The sequence below is a fragment of the Sodiomyces alcalophilus genome (assembly GCF_042370955.1).
Source record: "Sodiomyces alcalophilus JCM 7366 unplaced genomic scaffold ACRALscaffold_10, whole genome shotgun sequence".
In the NCBI taxonomy this organism is placed as follows: Eukaryota; Fungi; Ascomycota; class Sordariomycetes; order Glomerellales; family Plectosphaerellaceae; genus Sodiomyces; species Sodiomyces alcalophilus.
This window is the reverse complement of record NW_027263541.1, coordinates 482,146-495,651: the sequence shown is the minus strand read 5'-3', so window position 1 is coordinate 495,651 and position 13,506 is coordinate 482,146. Positions and strand designations below refer to the sequence as shown.

At 55.6% G+C, this 13,506-nt stretch overlaps 5 protein-coding genes across 5 annotated transcripts; 3 read left to right on the top strand and 2 right to left on the bottom strand.

Annotated features, from left to right (window-relative positions):
* Window positions 1-343: 343 nt before the first annotated feature.
* ACRALDRAFT_1083653 (uncharacterized protein) lies at window positions 344-2,724 on the bottom strand. Its single transcript, XM_071019484.1, has 6 exons — window positions 2,550-2,724; window positions 2,400-2,494; window positions 2,318-2,339; window positions 2,022-2,258; window positions 972-1,971; window positions 344-902 (listed from the first exon to the last, which is right to left on the bottom strand). Exons 1-6 carry the CDS (start codon window positions 2,589-2,591, stop codon window positions 664-666), a joined length of 1,635 nt encoding a protein of 544 aa, XP_070871106.1. The 5' UTR covers window positions 2,592-2,724; the 3' UTR covers window positions 344-663.
* A 276-nt stretch (window positions 2,725-3,000) lies between these two features.
* Window positions 3,001-5,287, top strand: ACRALDRAFT_1066149 (uncharacterized protein). Its single transcript, XM_071017289.1, has 4 exons — window positions 3,001-3,203; window positions 3,369-3,889; window positions 3,956-4,048; window positions 4,101-5,287. The coding sequence occupies exons 1-4, from the start codon at window positions 3,101-3,103 to the stop codon at window positions 5,061-5,063; spliced, it is 1,680 nt and encodes a 559-aa protein (XP_070871105.1). The 5' UTR covers window positions 3,001-3,100; the 3' UTR covers window positions 5,064-5,287.
* Window positions 5,288-5,633: 346 nt separating this feature from the next.
* Window positions 5,634-7,681, top strand: ACRALDRAFT_2055540 (uncharacterized protein; the record flags this gene model as incomplete). Its single annotated transcript, XM_071021747.1, has 3 exons — window positions 5,634-5,991; window positions 6,107-7,283; window positions 7,337-7,681. The coding sequence occupies 3 exons, from the start codon at window positions 5,634-5,636 to the stop codon at window positions 7,341-7,343; spliced, it is 1,542 nt and encodes a 513-aa protein (XP_070871104.1). The 3' UTR covers window positions 7,344-7,681.
* A 517-nt stretch (window positions 7,682-8,198) lies between these two features.
* On the top strand, window positions 8,199-10,819 carry ACRALDRAFT_2030309 (uncharacterized protein; the record flags this gene model as incomplete). Its single annotated transcript, XM_071020654.1, has 2 exons — window positions 8,199-8,217; window positions 8,373-10,819. The coding sequence occupies 2 exons, from the start codon at window positions 8,199-8,201 to the stop codon at window positions 10,817-10,819; spliced, it is 2,466 nt and encodes an 821-aa protein (XP_070871103.1).
* An 881-nt stretch (window positions 10,820-11,700) lies between these two features.
* On the bottom strand, window positions 11,701-13,370 carry ACRALDRAFT_2113958 (glycosyltransferase family 20 protein; the record flags this gene model as incomplete). Its single annotated transcript, XM_071023653.1, has 2 exons — window positions 11,701-12,992; window positions 13,064-13,370. The coding sequence occupies 2 exons, from the start codon at window positions 13,368-13,370 to the stop codon at window positions 11,701-11,703; spliced, it is 1,599 nt and encodes a 532-aa protein (XP_070871102.1).
* Window positions 13,371-13,506: the final 136 nt, after the last annotated feature.

Sequence of the window (13,506 nt, the reverse complement as noted above, 5' to 3'; positions counted from 1 at the left end):
AAGATGCCTCCTTGCCAGACTCCAGTTGGGCTTGGGCTTGACGTGGGGCACAATTTTTTCGAATCGCATCGCGGGGTCGTTATCTTATCGCGGCCCTATGGTACCGTAAAGTACGTACGCATCTCTTCCCCTTTCTCCATTCCTCTATTACGCATCAACTTGACGAGAAAGGCATTCGGGTACACTTACAGGTTGACTAGTCTTGACTACTTATAAGAATCACGTCTTTGCTCATATCACTTCATGAATAATCGTAGCGGGCAAATCACTAGCAGCCCCGGCATCCCAAAGGGCACCTGTGCCTCGAGGTGGTGAAATACTGAATAATATCAACGATGAAATGAGAGCGTCAAGGGACATCGTTTGATGGGGAGGGTAGTGTACAAGTAGATGGCCAGGTCGACGCATGGGGCTGGGTGCAATCTATCGCAATAAAACAATGCTTCCAGCTTGCATACTTAAATCCAGTCATAACGATGTCTTTTGGCATACGAATAAATGGATAGTTTGCAGGCGAGGTGCGATACTGAAATGACGCTCACTGGGAGCACTGCAGACCGATGCAACACGGTGGATATCATTCCGGGTGACAAGTCTAAAGTCCAGGTCCTTTTATCTACCATGCCCGTATCCCATCGACCGTCATGTCTGCCTCCTACTACCTTACTCCTCGGGGCCGTCCATGCCGGGACCCGGACCGCCTTGCCTACCCATCTGCCTGGCCTTGAGCAGCTCGTCGCAGAGCAGCAGGTTCGACGCAATGCCGGCGCTCGAGGCGACGCAGTTCCGTAACACTCGGAACGAATCAAAGACGCCCTCCAACTCGGGGTCCATCGATTTGCCCGTGGCAAGGTCGAGGCCAACCACGTTGCCATCAGCATGCTCGTATTGCAGGTCCGCAACTATGCTTGGGTTAACCGGTGTCCACAAAGGAGGAAAAGGCCAAGGTTAGAACAAAAAGGGAAACTCACGAGCATCCTGGACATCATGGCCAGCGTTGGCAGCCAGAGTCTTGGGAATAATGAGCAGGGCATCGGCAAATGCCTCGACACCCCACTTGGCCTTGCCCCTGACCGTCTTGGCGAACGCATCGCTCTTCAGATGCGCCGCGCATGCCACCTGGAACGCACCGGCGCCGGGGACCACGCTCTTGTCGACGATCATGTTGTAGACGCTGCGCAGACCATCACGGACGGCATCGGTGACTTGGGTAATGGTGTGGGCGTTGGGACCCTTGATCAGGAGGGTGACCGACTTGGCGTCCTTGACGTCCTCGATGAAAGTGAACTTTTCCTCTCCCAGCTGCTGCTCGTACACGAGACCCGCCCAGCCGAGGACGTCGGGGCTGAGATCCTCTGTGCTGTTCTGGGCCACGCCTCCGCAGATGAGCTGGAGCCTCTCCATGTTCCTCCTCTTGGCTCGCCGCAGCGCCAGGATGTTGTTCTTGGCGAGGACGTCGAGCGACAGGGGGTCGATGCCCTTTTGGTTGATGACGACAAAGCTCTTCTTCGGGTCGTTGCCGCAGACCTCCTTCTTCAGCTCGACAATCTTCTTGAGTTTGGAATCCACGAACCGGCGCTCGCTCTCGACGAGCTTGTCCCGCTGTTCGGCGCTCGAGTAGTAAAAGGCCGAGTTGATCTCCGACTTTTCGTACTCCAAGCTCACGTTGAGCGTCAGGATGAAGGCGTTCTCCAGCCGCTTCGGCATGTCGGGGTGCCTGGCACCGTGGTCGAGGGCGAGGCCCTTGATCAATCGGGTATCAGACGCTGTCCTGTGCTGCATCTTCATGATCTCAACCATGTGCAAGTCGGGCTTCGCAGGGGCCTGGTAGATGGCCAGGACGGCGTCGACGATATCCGCAGTCAGCTTGTTGGCGAGGCTGCTGTCGAGCTTGGTGCTGAGAGAGGTGCGGGCGACGTTGAGTAGAAGCTCGCGGTCCACCTCCTTGGGGAGTTTGAACTGATCCAGGAACTGCATTCTATTAGCCCAACTCCACATGCCAGTCGAGAATATATTCTTACCTTTAGCGCCTCGTTCTTCGCAATCTCAAAACCATCCGTCAGAACACGGGGGTGCAGGCCCTCTGAAATGTATCTATCGGCTTGCTTGAGAAGCTCTCCGACCAGCAGCACCACCGAGGTAGTGCCGTCTCCGCAAATGTCGTCCTGCGCGGTGGCGGCGCGGGCAATCATCACGGCCGTCGGGTTTTGTATTTGCATCTCTCTGAGAAGAACGTTTCCATCCTTGGTGAGTTTAATCTGGCCAGTCGTCAGTATGCCCATTCGTGGCGGAAGCAATATAGGGGGGCCACTCGTACTTGTCCGGCGCCGTCGACGAGCCTGCAAACTGGTTAGTGATGGAAGAAGAGGAAGAAGATCGTGAATGAAGAGTATACTTGCATCTTCAGAGTGCCCAAGGGGCCCAGGTTGGATCGGAGGACATCTTGCAGACCCTCGCCAGCACTAATGTTGACCCTCAGAGCCTCACCCCGCCGCTTTTGTCCGTTAGCAGTGGCGTTGACTGTACAAGGAGGGACATGGTCGACGTACTCTCGACTCGGCCTTTGGATTAAGCAACTGTGCCGCAGACATGGTGACTGAAATAAATGGCCGACTTGATGATGGCCTATGGTGCTCGTGGTGGTTTTGTCGTCGGTGTCTGTTTTACTAGCCGACTATTATTGGGTGGTGCTTTTCCCTGTTGGTAGATGTGACCCTAGCGCCCTGTTACTGTAAGAAGCTCCGAAGGTGCGGGAACTTTTTTCTGCCATTCGAAGGCGGTGACCTAAGGTGGGTTGGGGGTTCGGTGCATAGCCAATGAAAGGCTGGCGATATTGGGCGGGGCACTTTACTGCGTTGTCATACTCCACGTGATTGCGCGCACTGATGTAACTTGTATTACAGCAACAACATTGCTCCCCCTTGAATCGTAAGCAAACATCGAGGGGCTGGCGGCTTCATCCTGAAACCCCTTTCTCATCCGTTACTACCGATTCACTTCAACTCGTATAATGTCGTAATATAATCTACAGATACTTTTTCATTCTAGACGCTCCCTTACCCTATCTACTACTTTATTTACCGATTAATTAATATTCACCATGTGGTCTCAGTTATCGAGCCTTCTATCAGCCTTTACCCTGACTGCCTCGGTGGGCGACAATGACATTGTAGACGACGGGGTCAAACAAGTCGCAGTCATCGGTTCGTTTTTTTTTTTTTTTTTTTTACTTTATATCAAGTCGAATATCATTTCTTCCCGTGTAAACCATCCTTATCTCGATAGCTCGGTGGTTCTCCCTCCACGGGTTCCCAGAGACTGATCCCACCGCCAACGTAATGCCGGGACGTGAGACTAACAGCTTCTAGGTGCCGGGGCTGGCGGAACTGCAACTGCATATTATCTTCAGCAGTTTGCCGAGCAGGCGGGCTTGACGGTTAACATCACCCTCTTTGAGAAGACCGACCGTGTTGGTGGCCGGACCTTGATCACCTATCCGTACGATGAGCCGTTGGAGGCCGTGGAGCTCGGAGCATCCATTTTCGTTGAATCGAATCAAATTATCTTCAATGCAACCCAGGAATTCAACCTCACTTTGAGGGAGCCTGATTCGGCAGCAGACGATCTCCTCGGTATTTGGAACGGCGAGAACTTCGTCTTCACCCAGAATTCTCAGTCGTGGGGCTGGTGGAATCTGGCCAAGCTGTTCTGGCGATATGGAATGGCGCCCTACAAGACCCAGAAGCTTGTCCAGTCCACCCTGCAGACTTTCATGAAGCTTTACGAGGAGCCATACTTTCCTTTCCTCTCTCTGACCCAGAGGCTCGAGGAGTTGGACTTGCTGAAGATCACTGGAGCCACTGGTGCACAGTTTCTCGCCGACAATGAGGTATGCTGCTTATCCGTTCTGGCTTTCGATATCCAATCCCTAATTAATGGCGACCAAATGCGTTAGATATCGGAGCTCTTCGCGCGAGACATCATTCAAGCGGCTACCCGTGTAAACTACGCCTCCAACTTGGAATACATCCACGGGGTTGAGACCATGGTTAGTCACGTCACTCCGGCGCCCATGTAGCACAGTATCAACGCCTCATTAGGTTTCCCTGGCTTCCGAGGGTGCCATGCAGATCGTTGGAGGCAACTGGCAAGTCTTCGACAGGATGCTGCAGCGCAGTAATGCGACGGTCCACCGGAACACCCAGGTCGGCTCGATTGCTTTCAAGAACAACACAGGGCCAGGCGCGGATGCCAAGTACATTCTTTCCACCAGGCCAACCCGGTCCGACGCCGAGATACTCGAAGAACACTATCCCGTCGCCTTTGACAAGGTCGTCGTCGCTACCCCGTGGCAATTTGCCGACATTACTGCCAAGGGGGACGTCTTGCAGCATGCCATCGACGAAATCCCGTATACGAAGCTGCACGTCACACTTTTCTGCTCCCCGTTCCGTTTGTCTCCGTCGTACTTCAACATGTCTCCTGGAACCAAGACCCCGGACTCCGTCCTCACCACGTTGGGCCCTGATGAAGAACCCAAAGAGGGCGCTGCTGGAGGAGGCAAAGCTGGCTTCTACTCCATCAGCACCCTCAGGGCCATCACAAACCCGAAAACTCTCAAGGAGGAGTATCTGTACAAGGTCTTCTCGCCGGAGAAGCTCACCCCGGAGTTCCTGTCAGCCATCCTCGGTGCCAAGGTCCCCGACACATTCGTCTCCGAAGATGGAGGCGCGCCCGTTGAAGAAGAGGGTGTGGCCATCAGCCCGATATCCTGGTACTATCCGCACATCTTCCACTCGTACCCCATCGAGTATCCTCGCGTCACCTTCCAAGACCCCCTTGTCGGCAGCGGGGTGTACTACACATCGGGCATCGAGAGCTTCATCTCCACCATGGAAACGAGTGCTTTGATGGGAAGGAATATTGCGCGCCTGATTGCCGATGAGTTGGCCGCTCTGCTTGACGGCGAGACGGAGCAAGGCGAACCCGAGGTCCAGGAGAAAGTGGCCCCGATGCCGGAAGTTCTTGGCGACGAAGATGAGTTCACCCCTGAAGAGCTCTGAGTTAGATGACATGTGGTATGATATTGCGGCGCAACGCAGGTTTATTTTTCTAATCTTTTCTAATTTCGCCATAATTCAATGTTTCATGTCCTCTTTGCTTTCAGAGCCATGTACGAGCCGACTTGATTTTTTCTTATAGTACTACTATTTCTAATGGGAGTTGTATGTTATTACCTTTAGGTATGTCTAGTGTTGAATCTACTCGAGCTTTCATATCGTACTTGACATAATATCTACTGGTAATCTCAATGCCTTTATTATCATTATCATGCAACTGAGACGATCGCCCGGCCTTGATCCAGACCGACCTGCACAGTGACCACAGCCATACCACCAATCAGCTGGGCTGTGCTGCAGCTAATTCGCTCATTGGCAACGAAGGATTGCTGACAGGCTTCGACTCCCAAAACGGCTGTAGTATTGCTCGAGCACTCAAGACACCCCGCTACTTCATCGTGAAAATGGTCCACACAGCACCAGCAGCCAGACTCACATTCGTCTACTCGGTCTCTGTTATGTTCTTATAAAAAAAGTTCTCGAAGGGCGTCAGCAAGGCCGAAGCGTCTCACGATGTCGAGTTCAACGTGTCGAAAATGTCTCTCCGCTTTCGCAGCAGACGGGATCAAAGCCATGATCGAGGCGCGGCCAGGATACATTCATCACGTGCCACGAGAATTGGAAGCGAGTGCGAGACGTGGCTGCGGTCTCTGCCAGTTGATCTTCGAGCAGGAGACGCTGGGGAGAGTCGACGACACAAGCTATGAGTATATCGTGCTCTTCGCAGAGGAAGATGAGCCTGGCGACAGCTCGTTCATGACAACCCTCGCAATATGGCCGTATCCTCGACGAGACATGTATGCCGACAGGGTGATTCTCAACCTCAGCGTATTCGCCCCTGAAAGTATGGTCCCAAGCCCGAAGAAGCTGTGTGAGAGAAAGACAAGGCGGCGCGGCGCAATCTGGTTTGCGCTGGGACCGGGAGGGAAGATAGGAGAGGTGGATCGATAGCCGACAAGCCAAGTACTTCTACTGACCATCAGCAGGCTCTCCAATCAGCTCGTTCTTCACCTCTCGACCGATCGAAAGCGACGTCATGGCACCCCGAGTGATAGATAGATCAAAGAAACTCATCGCCGAGTGCCAAAAAGACCATGCTTCGTGCGGAAACTCGACCTCCTTGCCGCGGCTTCCACTCCGGGTGCTGGACGTGAGCGAGGTCCAACGCTCGTCCACCGTCCGACTATACTTGACCAAAAAGACGGGCGAGTACGACCACTTTGTCACACTCAGCTATTGCTGGGGTGGTCCGCAGCCGGTCGTGGCAACCAAGGCGACGCTGAAGCAGCTGCAAAACGGCATGCGCATCTCATCGTTCCCGCAAACCCTCCAGGACGCATTCAGGATAACAAACGCACTCGGCTTCCGATATCTCTGGGTAGACGCGCTCTGCATCGTGCAAGACGACGACGTTGACAAGATGAACGAGATTGGCAACATGGACCAGGTGTACGGCGACTGTACCCTGGCCATTTCGGCGGCCGTGGCGGAGACCGTCCACGAGGGATTCGTGGCGTACCCTCGAAAGGAGCCCTTTTTCGTCATCCCCGCCGAACTACCGAATCGGAAACGAGGCGACGTCTTCGTCGCTCCCTGCATAGAGGCAGACTTTGCCGACCTGCCCCTGCAGGGGCGGGGCTGGACCCTGCAGGAATGGCTTCTGCCCCCGCGCATCCTCTTCTACGGCGACAGGGAGGTGGTGTTCGAATGCCGTACCGCCGGCACCCGCGGCGTTTGCCCCAGCTACGTGTCGTACGAGACGGTCAACAGCAACCCGGGCCGCATCGTGGACCACAGGCACCACGTGCCGAGCGCGGCGGAGCGGGGGCGCCGTTGGGTCTTGTTCATGAGGGGGTTCTCGGCGCGGAAGCTGACGGTGGCGTCGGACCGCGTGCACGCCATGACGGGCATCCAAAAGGCCCTGTCGGCTTCCTGGCAAGATGAGTGCGTGGCGGGCCTGTGGAGGAGTACGTTCCCCCTGTGCCTGGCGTGGGAGCGCAAGATGAGGGTCCAGCCGGCGCCGAAAGAGAGGACGGGGAACGCACCCAGCTGGTCGTGGTTGTCCATCAACACGCCCGTCACCGCCGACCTCGATTTGTTTCAGGGGTTCGACAGGGTGGATGCCCAAGTGTTGGCCGTGTCAAAGTGGGAGGTCAAGCTGAGGTGTCGCGTCATACCAGTAGATACGACGCGTGGGGACTACTATGAAGACATAGAGGGTGAAGCGAGGGGGAGGAAGGAGTTGCGACTGTTCTTAGGTGTTGGGTTTGAAAGGGGAGCAGTCAGCAAGACCCACCTGCTGGTGGTGGTTGAGCACGAAAGCAGAAAGGGAGTTTTTCGAAGAGTCGGGGTAGACCGTTGGTATCATTCTTTTGATTGGAAATCGTATGAAAAGAGGGACGTGACGATTGTATAGATGGTGGAGGGGTGGAGGGCGTATCCAGAGATGACCGAGGAAGTGTGTGGTGAGGAAGCATGTCGTGAGAAGCCGACCAATGCGACATCATCGCGACGGTCCTATAAATCGAGGAAAACCAACACGAGTCGGAACTGCATTGATCATCCCTTTTTCTAGAATCCCTTTTTGGGCATGTTGATGATTTGAAAGGAACTATAGGCGATTCTCGACGCGTCGATGTTCTGTTGGTGTTGGTGTTGCTGTGCGTCGCGACGAATAGTACCTCGTAGTACCATCTACGAAGTATCAGTACATCGGGTTTCTTTGTTCACGTGGTGGGGAGGCAATGTGGCAAATACTAGTGCACCGCCACATGTCATTTGTTACCCCGCCATCCACCAACCAAAGCCCATGCTTCGTATTTTACGATGACGCAGCAACCCACTATTAACAAGTTATTTCCCAAGTGCTATTCTGCCTAGGCTCACCGCGTTTCGACTAGCCCACTGAGTACCATATTACCCTATTCTTCCCTCATCCCCACTACCAGGTAATCGCTTTACCCTCTTCATTCTACCACGAGGCCATCTAGTCATGAGAAGGAGCCACTAAATACCGTACAATCTCTCCTTTCCTTCTCGCCACTTAAACTTTCCAACCACTCCTAAACATCATCCGACATGTTCGTCCTCCGAAACGGTACGTCTGCCCCGCTTCATTATGTGAGCCGAGCTGCTCTGGTTGCCCCGGACACGCCCTCTGGCTACACATCAAAACATCCCCCGCTTTCAGAAGAAAAACACATCAAACACATCTCCCGAGACTTCTCTACTAACCGTCCTTTGCTATTCCAGTCGGCAAGCTTATCTTCGGTTCCAGCAACCAGGAAACCCTGATCGAGCTCCCCCAAGGTCAACTCTACCTTGTCAGACCGCTATCGCCCAAAGGCTACTCCGAGCTCATCTTCAAGGACGCCACCGCCCAAATCCGACGAACCGGCCAGGACTTCCAATACCAGCTGGTGGTGCAGAGGGTCTACGAAGAAGGCGAGGCTGAACTACTAGGCGAGGAGGAAGGAGAAGACGCCGACATTGACGCACTTGCCTCGGAACGCGACGAGAAGACTTTCCTCCTCGACGAGGCCCTACACTTTCGTGTGGAAATCCGCGAGGGTTCCGAAAAGGTTCTCGCCTGGCGCGATCTCAGCGGTGATAAGGGGGACGTCTTTGAGTTTGTTTGCGACAGCTCCGTGCCCTCTTCCCAGGTCGAGCAGTTCGAGCGCATCGCCAAGGAGTGCCAGTACGAGCGCAAGTACCGAAAGCCTCATACCACCGCATCCGACGAGGACCTCCTCCAGTTTGACTTTCACGACGAGCCGGCCATCCCTCCTGCCAGCCCTATTCTGAGCCCTGCTTTGACCCGCTCCATCGAGTCGGCCGACGCCATGTTCAGGACGCCGAAGAACACGGCCAACACGGCCGCCAAGCGAGAGCGTGCTCCTCCGTCTCCTACCGAGTCGACATCCGAGGGAAATCAAGACCACCAACCGCCCACTTCGAGCGCCGCCCCCGAGGGCCTGGAAACGTACGTCTCGGTGCCGGCCGAACTACACTTTTACGACTTTCCCTCGGGATCTTTCGTACAGCAAGATGCGTCGGTCACCGCCACCGTCACCGAGGTTGGAAAGTGGCAGTACTGGCTGCACGTAGAAGGCCAGGATCGCGATTGGCTGGGCATCCCCATTGTCTCGGACATCAACCCAGTGTTCAACTTTGAGTTCCTGTCCTTCATCTTCAACCAGTTCACCCCCGAAGGGTCGGCATACTCCTGGCTCCTCCGCTTCAAGGACCAGCCGACCATGGAGCAATTCCAAGAGGGTCTTCTCCGCTGCCTCTGGGAGCAGCTGAACGAGACCAAGTGGGAAAAGGTGAAGGAAAGGGAGCAAGAGTATATCACTGATGCGTTCAACGATTTGCCCATGGATGATACCCTCGAAGAAGAAGAGCGAGAGGAAGAAGAAGAGGAGGAGGAGGAGGAGGAGGAGGAATATGAAGATGCGGATGACGGTCAAAGGAGCGAGCACTACGATACGGATGAGGATGAGGACGACGTGGCCACCAAGGATACAGATGGTTATACCAATTCTCAACTCGCCGTTGGCTATAAGCATGATCGGTCCTTCGTCGTCCGTGGTTCCAAGATTGGTGTTTTCAAGCACACGCCAAACAACAATCTCGAATTCTCGACCAACATCTCCAAAGTCGAGACGCCCAAGGGTGTGCTGTTCAGCCCCAAAAAGGTCATGCTGCACAACGAGGACCGCAACATGGTGCTCCAACACCAGACGGACCCCAACAAGCTATACCGCATGGACCTCGAGTACGGCAAGGTGGTGGACGAATGGCAGGTCCACGAGGACATCCCCGTCGTGACCTTTGCGCCCGAGAACAAGTTTGCTCAGATGACCCACGAGCCGACCTTCCTCGGCGTTTCCCACAACGCCCTCTACCGCATCGACCCCCGCTTGTCCGGATCCAAGCTGGTCGACTCGCAGCTCAAGCAATACGCTTCCAAGAACGACTTTTCGGCCATGGCCACCACCGAGAAGGGCCACATCGCCGTGGCGTCCAACAAGGGCGACGTCCGCCTCTTCGACCGCCTGGGCATCAACGCAAAGACCCACATCCCCGCCCTCGGCGAGCCCATCATCGGCCTCGACGTCTCGGCCGACGGCCGGTGGGTGCTGGCCACGTGCAGGACCTACATCCTCCTCATCGACGCGCTGCAAAAGTCGGGCAAGAACGAAGGCAAGCTCGGCTTCGAGAAGCCGTTCGCCGCCGCCGACAAGCCGCAGCCCCGCCGGCTGGCCCTGACGCCCGAGCACGTGGCGCAGTTCGCCCACGAGACGGGCAAGCCGGTGCGGTTCACGCCGGCGCGCTTCAACACGGGCGAGGGCACCGAGGAGACGAGCATCATCACCGCCACCGGCCCGTACATCATCGAGTGGAACCTTAAGAAGGTGCTCCGCGGCGCCAAGGCCGCGTACATGATCAAGCGCTACGCCGAGGAGGTCAAGGCCGACGACTTCAAGTACGGCACCGACAAGAACGTCATCGTCGCCCTGCCCAACGAGGTCAACATGGTGGGCAAGCACAACCTGAAGCGCCCCACGCGCGAGAGCATCGCGGGCGACTTTTCTCGCCTCAGCCTGGGCGGCCGGAAGAGCTCGGGGCGCATCGGGACCCCGCTCAGCGGGAGGTATAAGCTCGGAAGGGATGAGGTGGTGAATTCCCCTTATTAGTTGCAATGGGCGAGGCCGGGGCTTCTTTACGCTGGTTACGTCTTTTCGAACGAAAGCGGACGTTGATCACCGCGACTCCCCATCTCTGTGCTTCGGTTTACCTTCCATGCCACTTATTTTGCTCACATTTCTTTTTTCTGTCTTCTCTGTGATTCAGGACGAGGGGGCCGGGAGTTTCTTTGGAGCCGCTGCTTGCTTTAGATACCTTTACGTGGCCCTCGATTGACGTTTACGGGTTCACGTAACTGCGAGCGCGAGGAGTGGGTGGGATGGACGGCGCGTCGACTGGGTTTTAGTCCACATGTATGGCTATCAGCAAGGGATATTGACGTTTTCTTGCCCGTTGCTTTTCGATTCACCACGAGTCTTTCCCTATGTCGTTTCGTTATTACCGCCATTAATGCAATGACGGACTGGTATGTTGCCAGCCACCAGCAACCCTTCAATTTACAAATACATACACGGCAGACTGGTAAATGGGAGACGGCATCAACTATTTGCTTAGCCGACTCGGTGCTTTACAATGGAAACACGGGGGTCACAATCACTCTGACAAGCTGAGATAGTTGGAGATTAATAGTCTAAGGTATATGCAGATTAAGAGTCGAGTCGTGACAGCGTCAATAGTACATAAAAACGATATAGTCTCACGCATGGAATGTTTTATTTCAACGCCAAGTAGCCGCAGAACGCCCTTCTCAGGGGAGAGACCCATTCGTGAACATGACCACCACTACTACTTGCTGTCCCTCCCCTCGTTTGTGACACCCTTTCCCCCCTCGGTAAAGCGCATTATGCATCATGATGAATTCCCGTCACGTCGTCAGTCTTGTCCATCTGCCACCTGCGTTCTCACCCGGGACAAAGTCGTCTCGACCCTTTCACGCATCAGCGCCCTGCTTATCGTCGACGGGCGAGACGGCAGAAGCAGCGGCAGCGGCAGCAGGTTTGACGGTAGTTTCGAGCGCGCTGGTGATGGCGCTGACCCCCGAGGCGACGACGTTGCCGCTGATGTTGCGAAGCGTCTTGGGGCGGGCGGCATCGGAGAGGCGCGTCAGCTCGGCGACGAACGACTGGCCCCACCAGGCCGAAGTGTACTTGAAGACGTAGCGCTCAAGCTTCTTAAAGTTGGCCTCGCGCTGCTCGGGGGTCATGGTGACGGCGTCGCGAATGGCGTTGGCGAGCTCCTCCGTGTTCCAGGGGTTGACGATGAGGGACCCGGACAGGGACTGGGCGGCGCCGGTGAATTCGGAGAGGATCATGACGCCGTGGCGTTCGCGCTGGGTAGCGATGTACTCGTAGGAGACCAGGTTCATGCCGTCGCGGGTGGAGGACACGAGGCAGACGTCCGAGACGGCGTAGAGGGCGGTGAGCTCGTCGAAGGTGACGGATTGATGGAGGAAATGGATGGGCATAAACTCGATGGTGCCGAACCGGCCATTGATGCGACCGACGAGCTCATTGACGACGGCCCGCAGGTTCTGGTACTCCTCCACGTCCTGGCGGGATGGGACGGCCACTTGGACGAGGACGATCTTCCCGATCCATTCTGGATGCTCGGTGAGGAAGACCTCGAGTGCGTGGAGTTTCTGGGGGATCCCCTTGATGTAGTCGAGACGGTCGACGCTCACAATCAGCTTGACGCCCTCAAATTTCCTGGACAGAGCCTCGATTCTCCGCTGAACGACGGGCTTCTGGAGACCCTCGACGAACTTTTCCGGGTCGATGCCGATGGGGAAGGCGCCGACGGAGACAAAGTGGCCGTTGAATTCGACGCCGTTGGGAGTGGTCGGGGCGGATAGGATACGGGAGCAGGAAGACAGGAAGTGGCGGGCATAGTCGTAGGTGTGGAAGCCGATCAGATCGCAATGGAGAACGCCAACCAGGAGCGCCTCGCGGACTGGCAGGATACGGTAGACTTCGGAGCTGGGGAAAGGCGTGTGGAGGAAGAATCCAATCTTGACGTTCTTTTTTGTGTCTCCAATTTCCTCGCGCAGCATCTGGGGGAGGAGCATCAGGTGGTAGTCGTGGACCCAAATCATGTCGCCATCCTGAACGTCCTTGATGACTGTCTTGGCAAAGAGGCGGTTCACCTCCTGGTAGGCGCTCCAGGCGTTTTCGTCAAAGGTGATCTCACCAGGGTGGTAGTGGAAGAGGGGCCAGAGGATAGAGTCTGCGGGGGGAAAGTGTCAGCAGATGAACGAAAGGTCAAACAGGAATGGAAGATGGGGCAGCAAGACGAACTCGAGAAGCCGTTGTAGTGGCGATCGGCCAGGTCATCGTCAATGAAGACGGGGTGAGCGTCGTACTCGTCCTTGAGACGCTGCTTCATTCCCGGAATCTCGGCCTCGGGAACCTCCAGGCCAGGCCACCCATACCACTGGAAGCTGGTGGTCTTGGAGAGACCGCTCAAGCCGGTGACGAGGCCGCCGGAGGACATGGAAAAGGAGTAATTGCCATCGTCGGAGCGTTTGATTGTGATGGGTAGACGGTTAGACAGCAAAAGAAGGCGGCCCGGAGGCGCGTTGTCATGTTCGACGAGGGCGGGCATGGTTAAGGATGTTTGCAGCAAAGTCGGCAAGTGTGAGTGAGGCGCACCGCCGGACGGGAAAAAAGTCAGCGTTGCAGGTCGGCGCAGACGAATTCAAGGTGTATGGTCGCTCGGGAAAAAAAGAGATTTTGTAACG

Coding starts and splice junctions, on each gene's coding strand:
- ACRALDRAFT_1083653 (XM_071019484.1), bottom strand. CDS start 2,591: ATGTCTGCGGCACAGTTGCTTAATCCAAAGGCCGAGTCGAGA. Junction 2,340..2,399: donor CCCTTGGGCACTCTGAAGAT/GCAAGTATACTC, acceptor ACCAGTTTGCAG/GCTCGTCGACGGCGCCGGAC. Junction 903..971: donor CCATGATGTCCAGGATGCTC/GTGAGTTTCCCT, acceptor ACCCAAGCATAG/TTGCGGACCTGCAATACGAG.
- ACRALDRAFT_1066149 (XM_071017289.1), top strand. CDS start 3,101: ATGTGGTCTCAGTTATCGAGCCTTCTATCAGCCTTTACCCTGACTGCC. Junction 3,204..3,368: donor CAAACAAGTCGCAGTCATCG/GTTCGTTTTTTT, acceptor AACAGCTTCTAG/GTGCCGGGGCTGGCGGAACT. Junction 4,049..4,100: donor TCCACGGGGTTGAGACCATG/GTTAGTCACGTC, acceptor ACGCCTCATTAG/GTTTCCCTGGCTTCCGAGGG.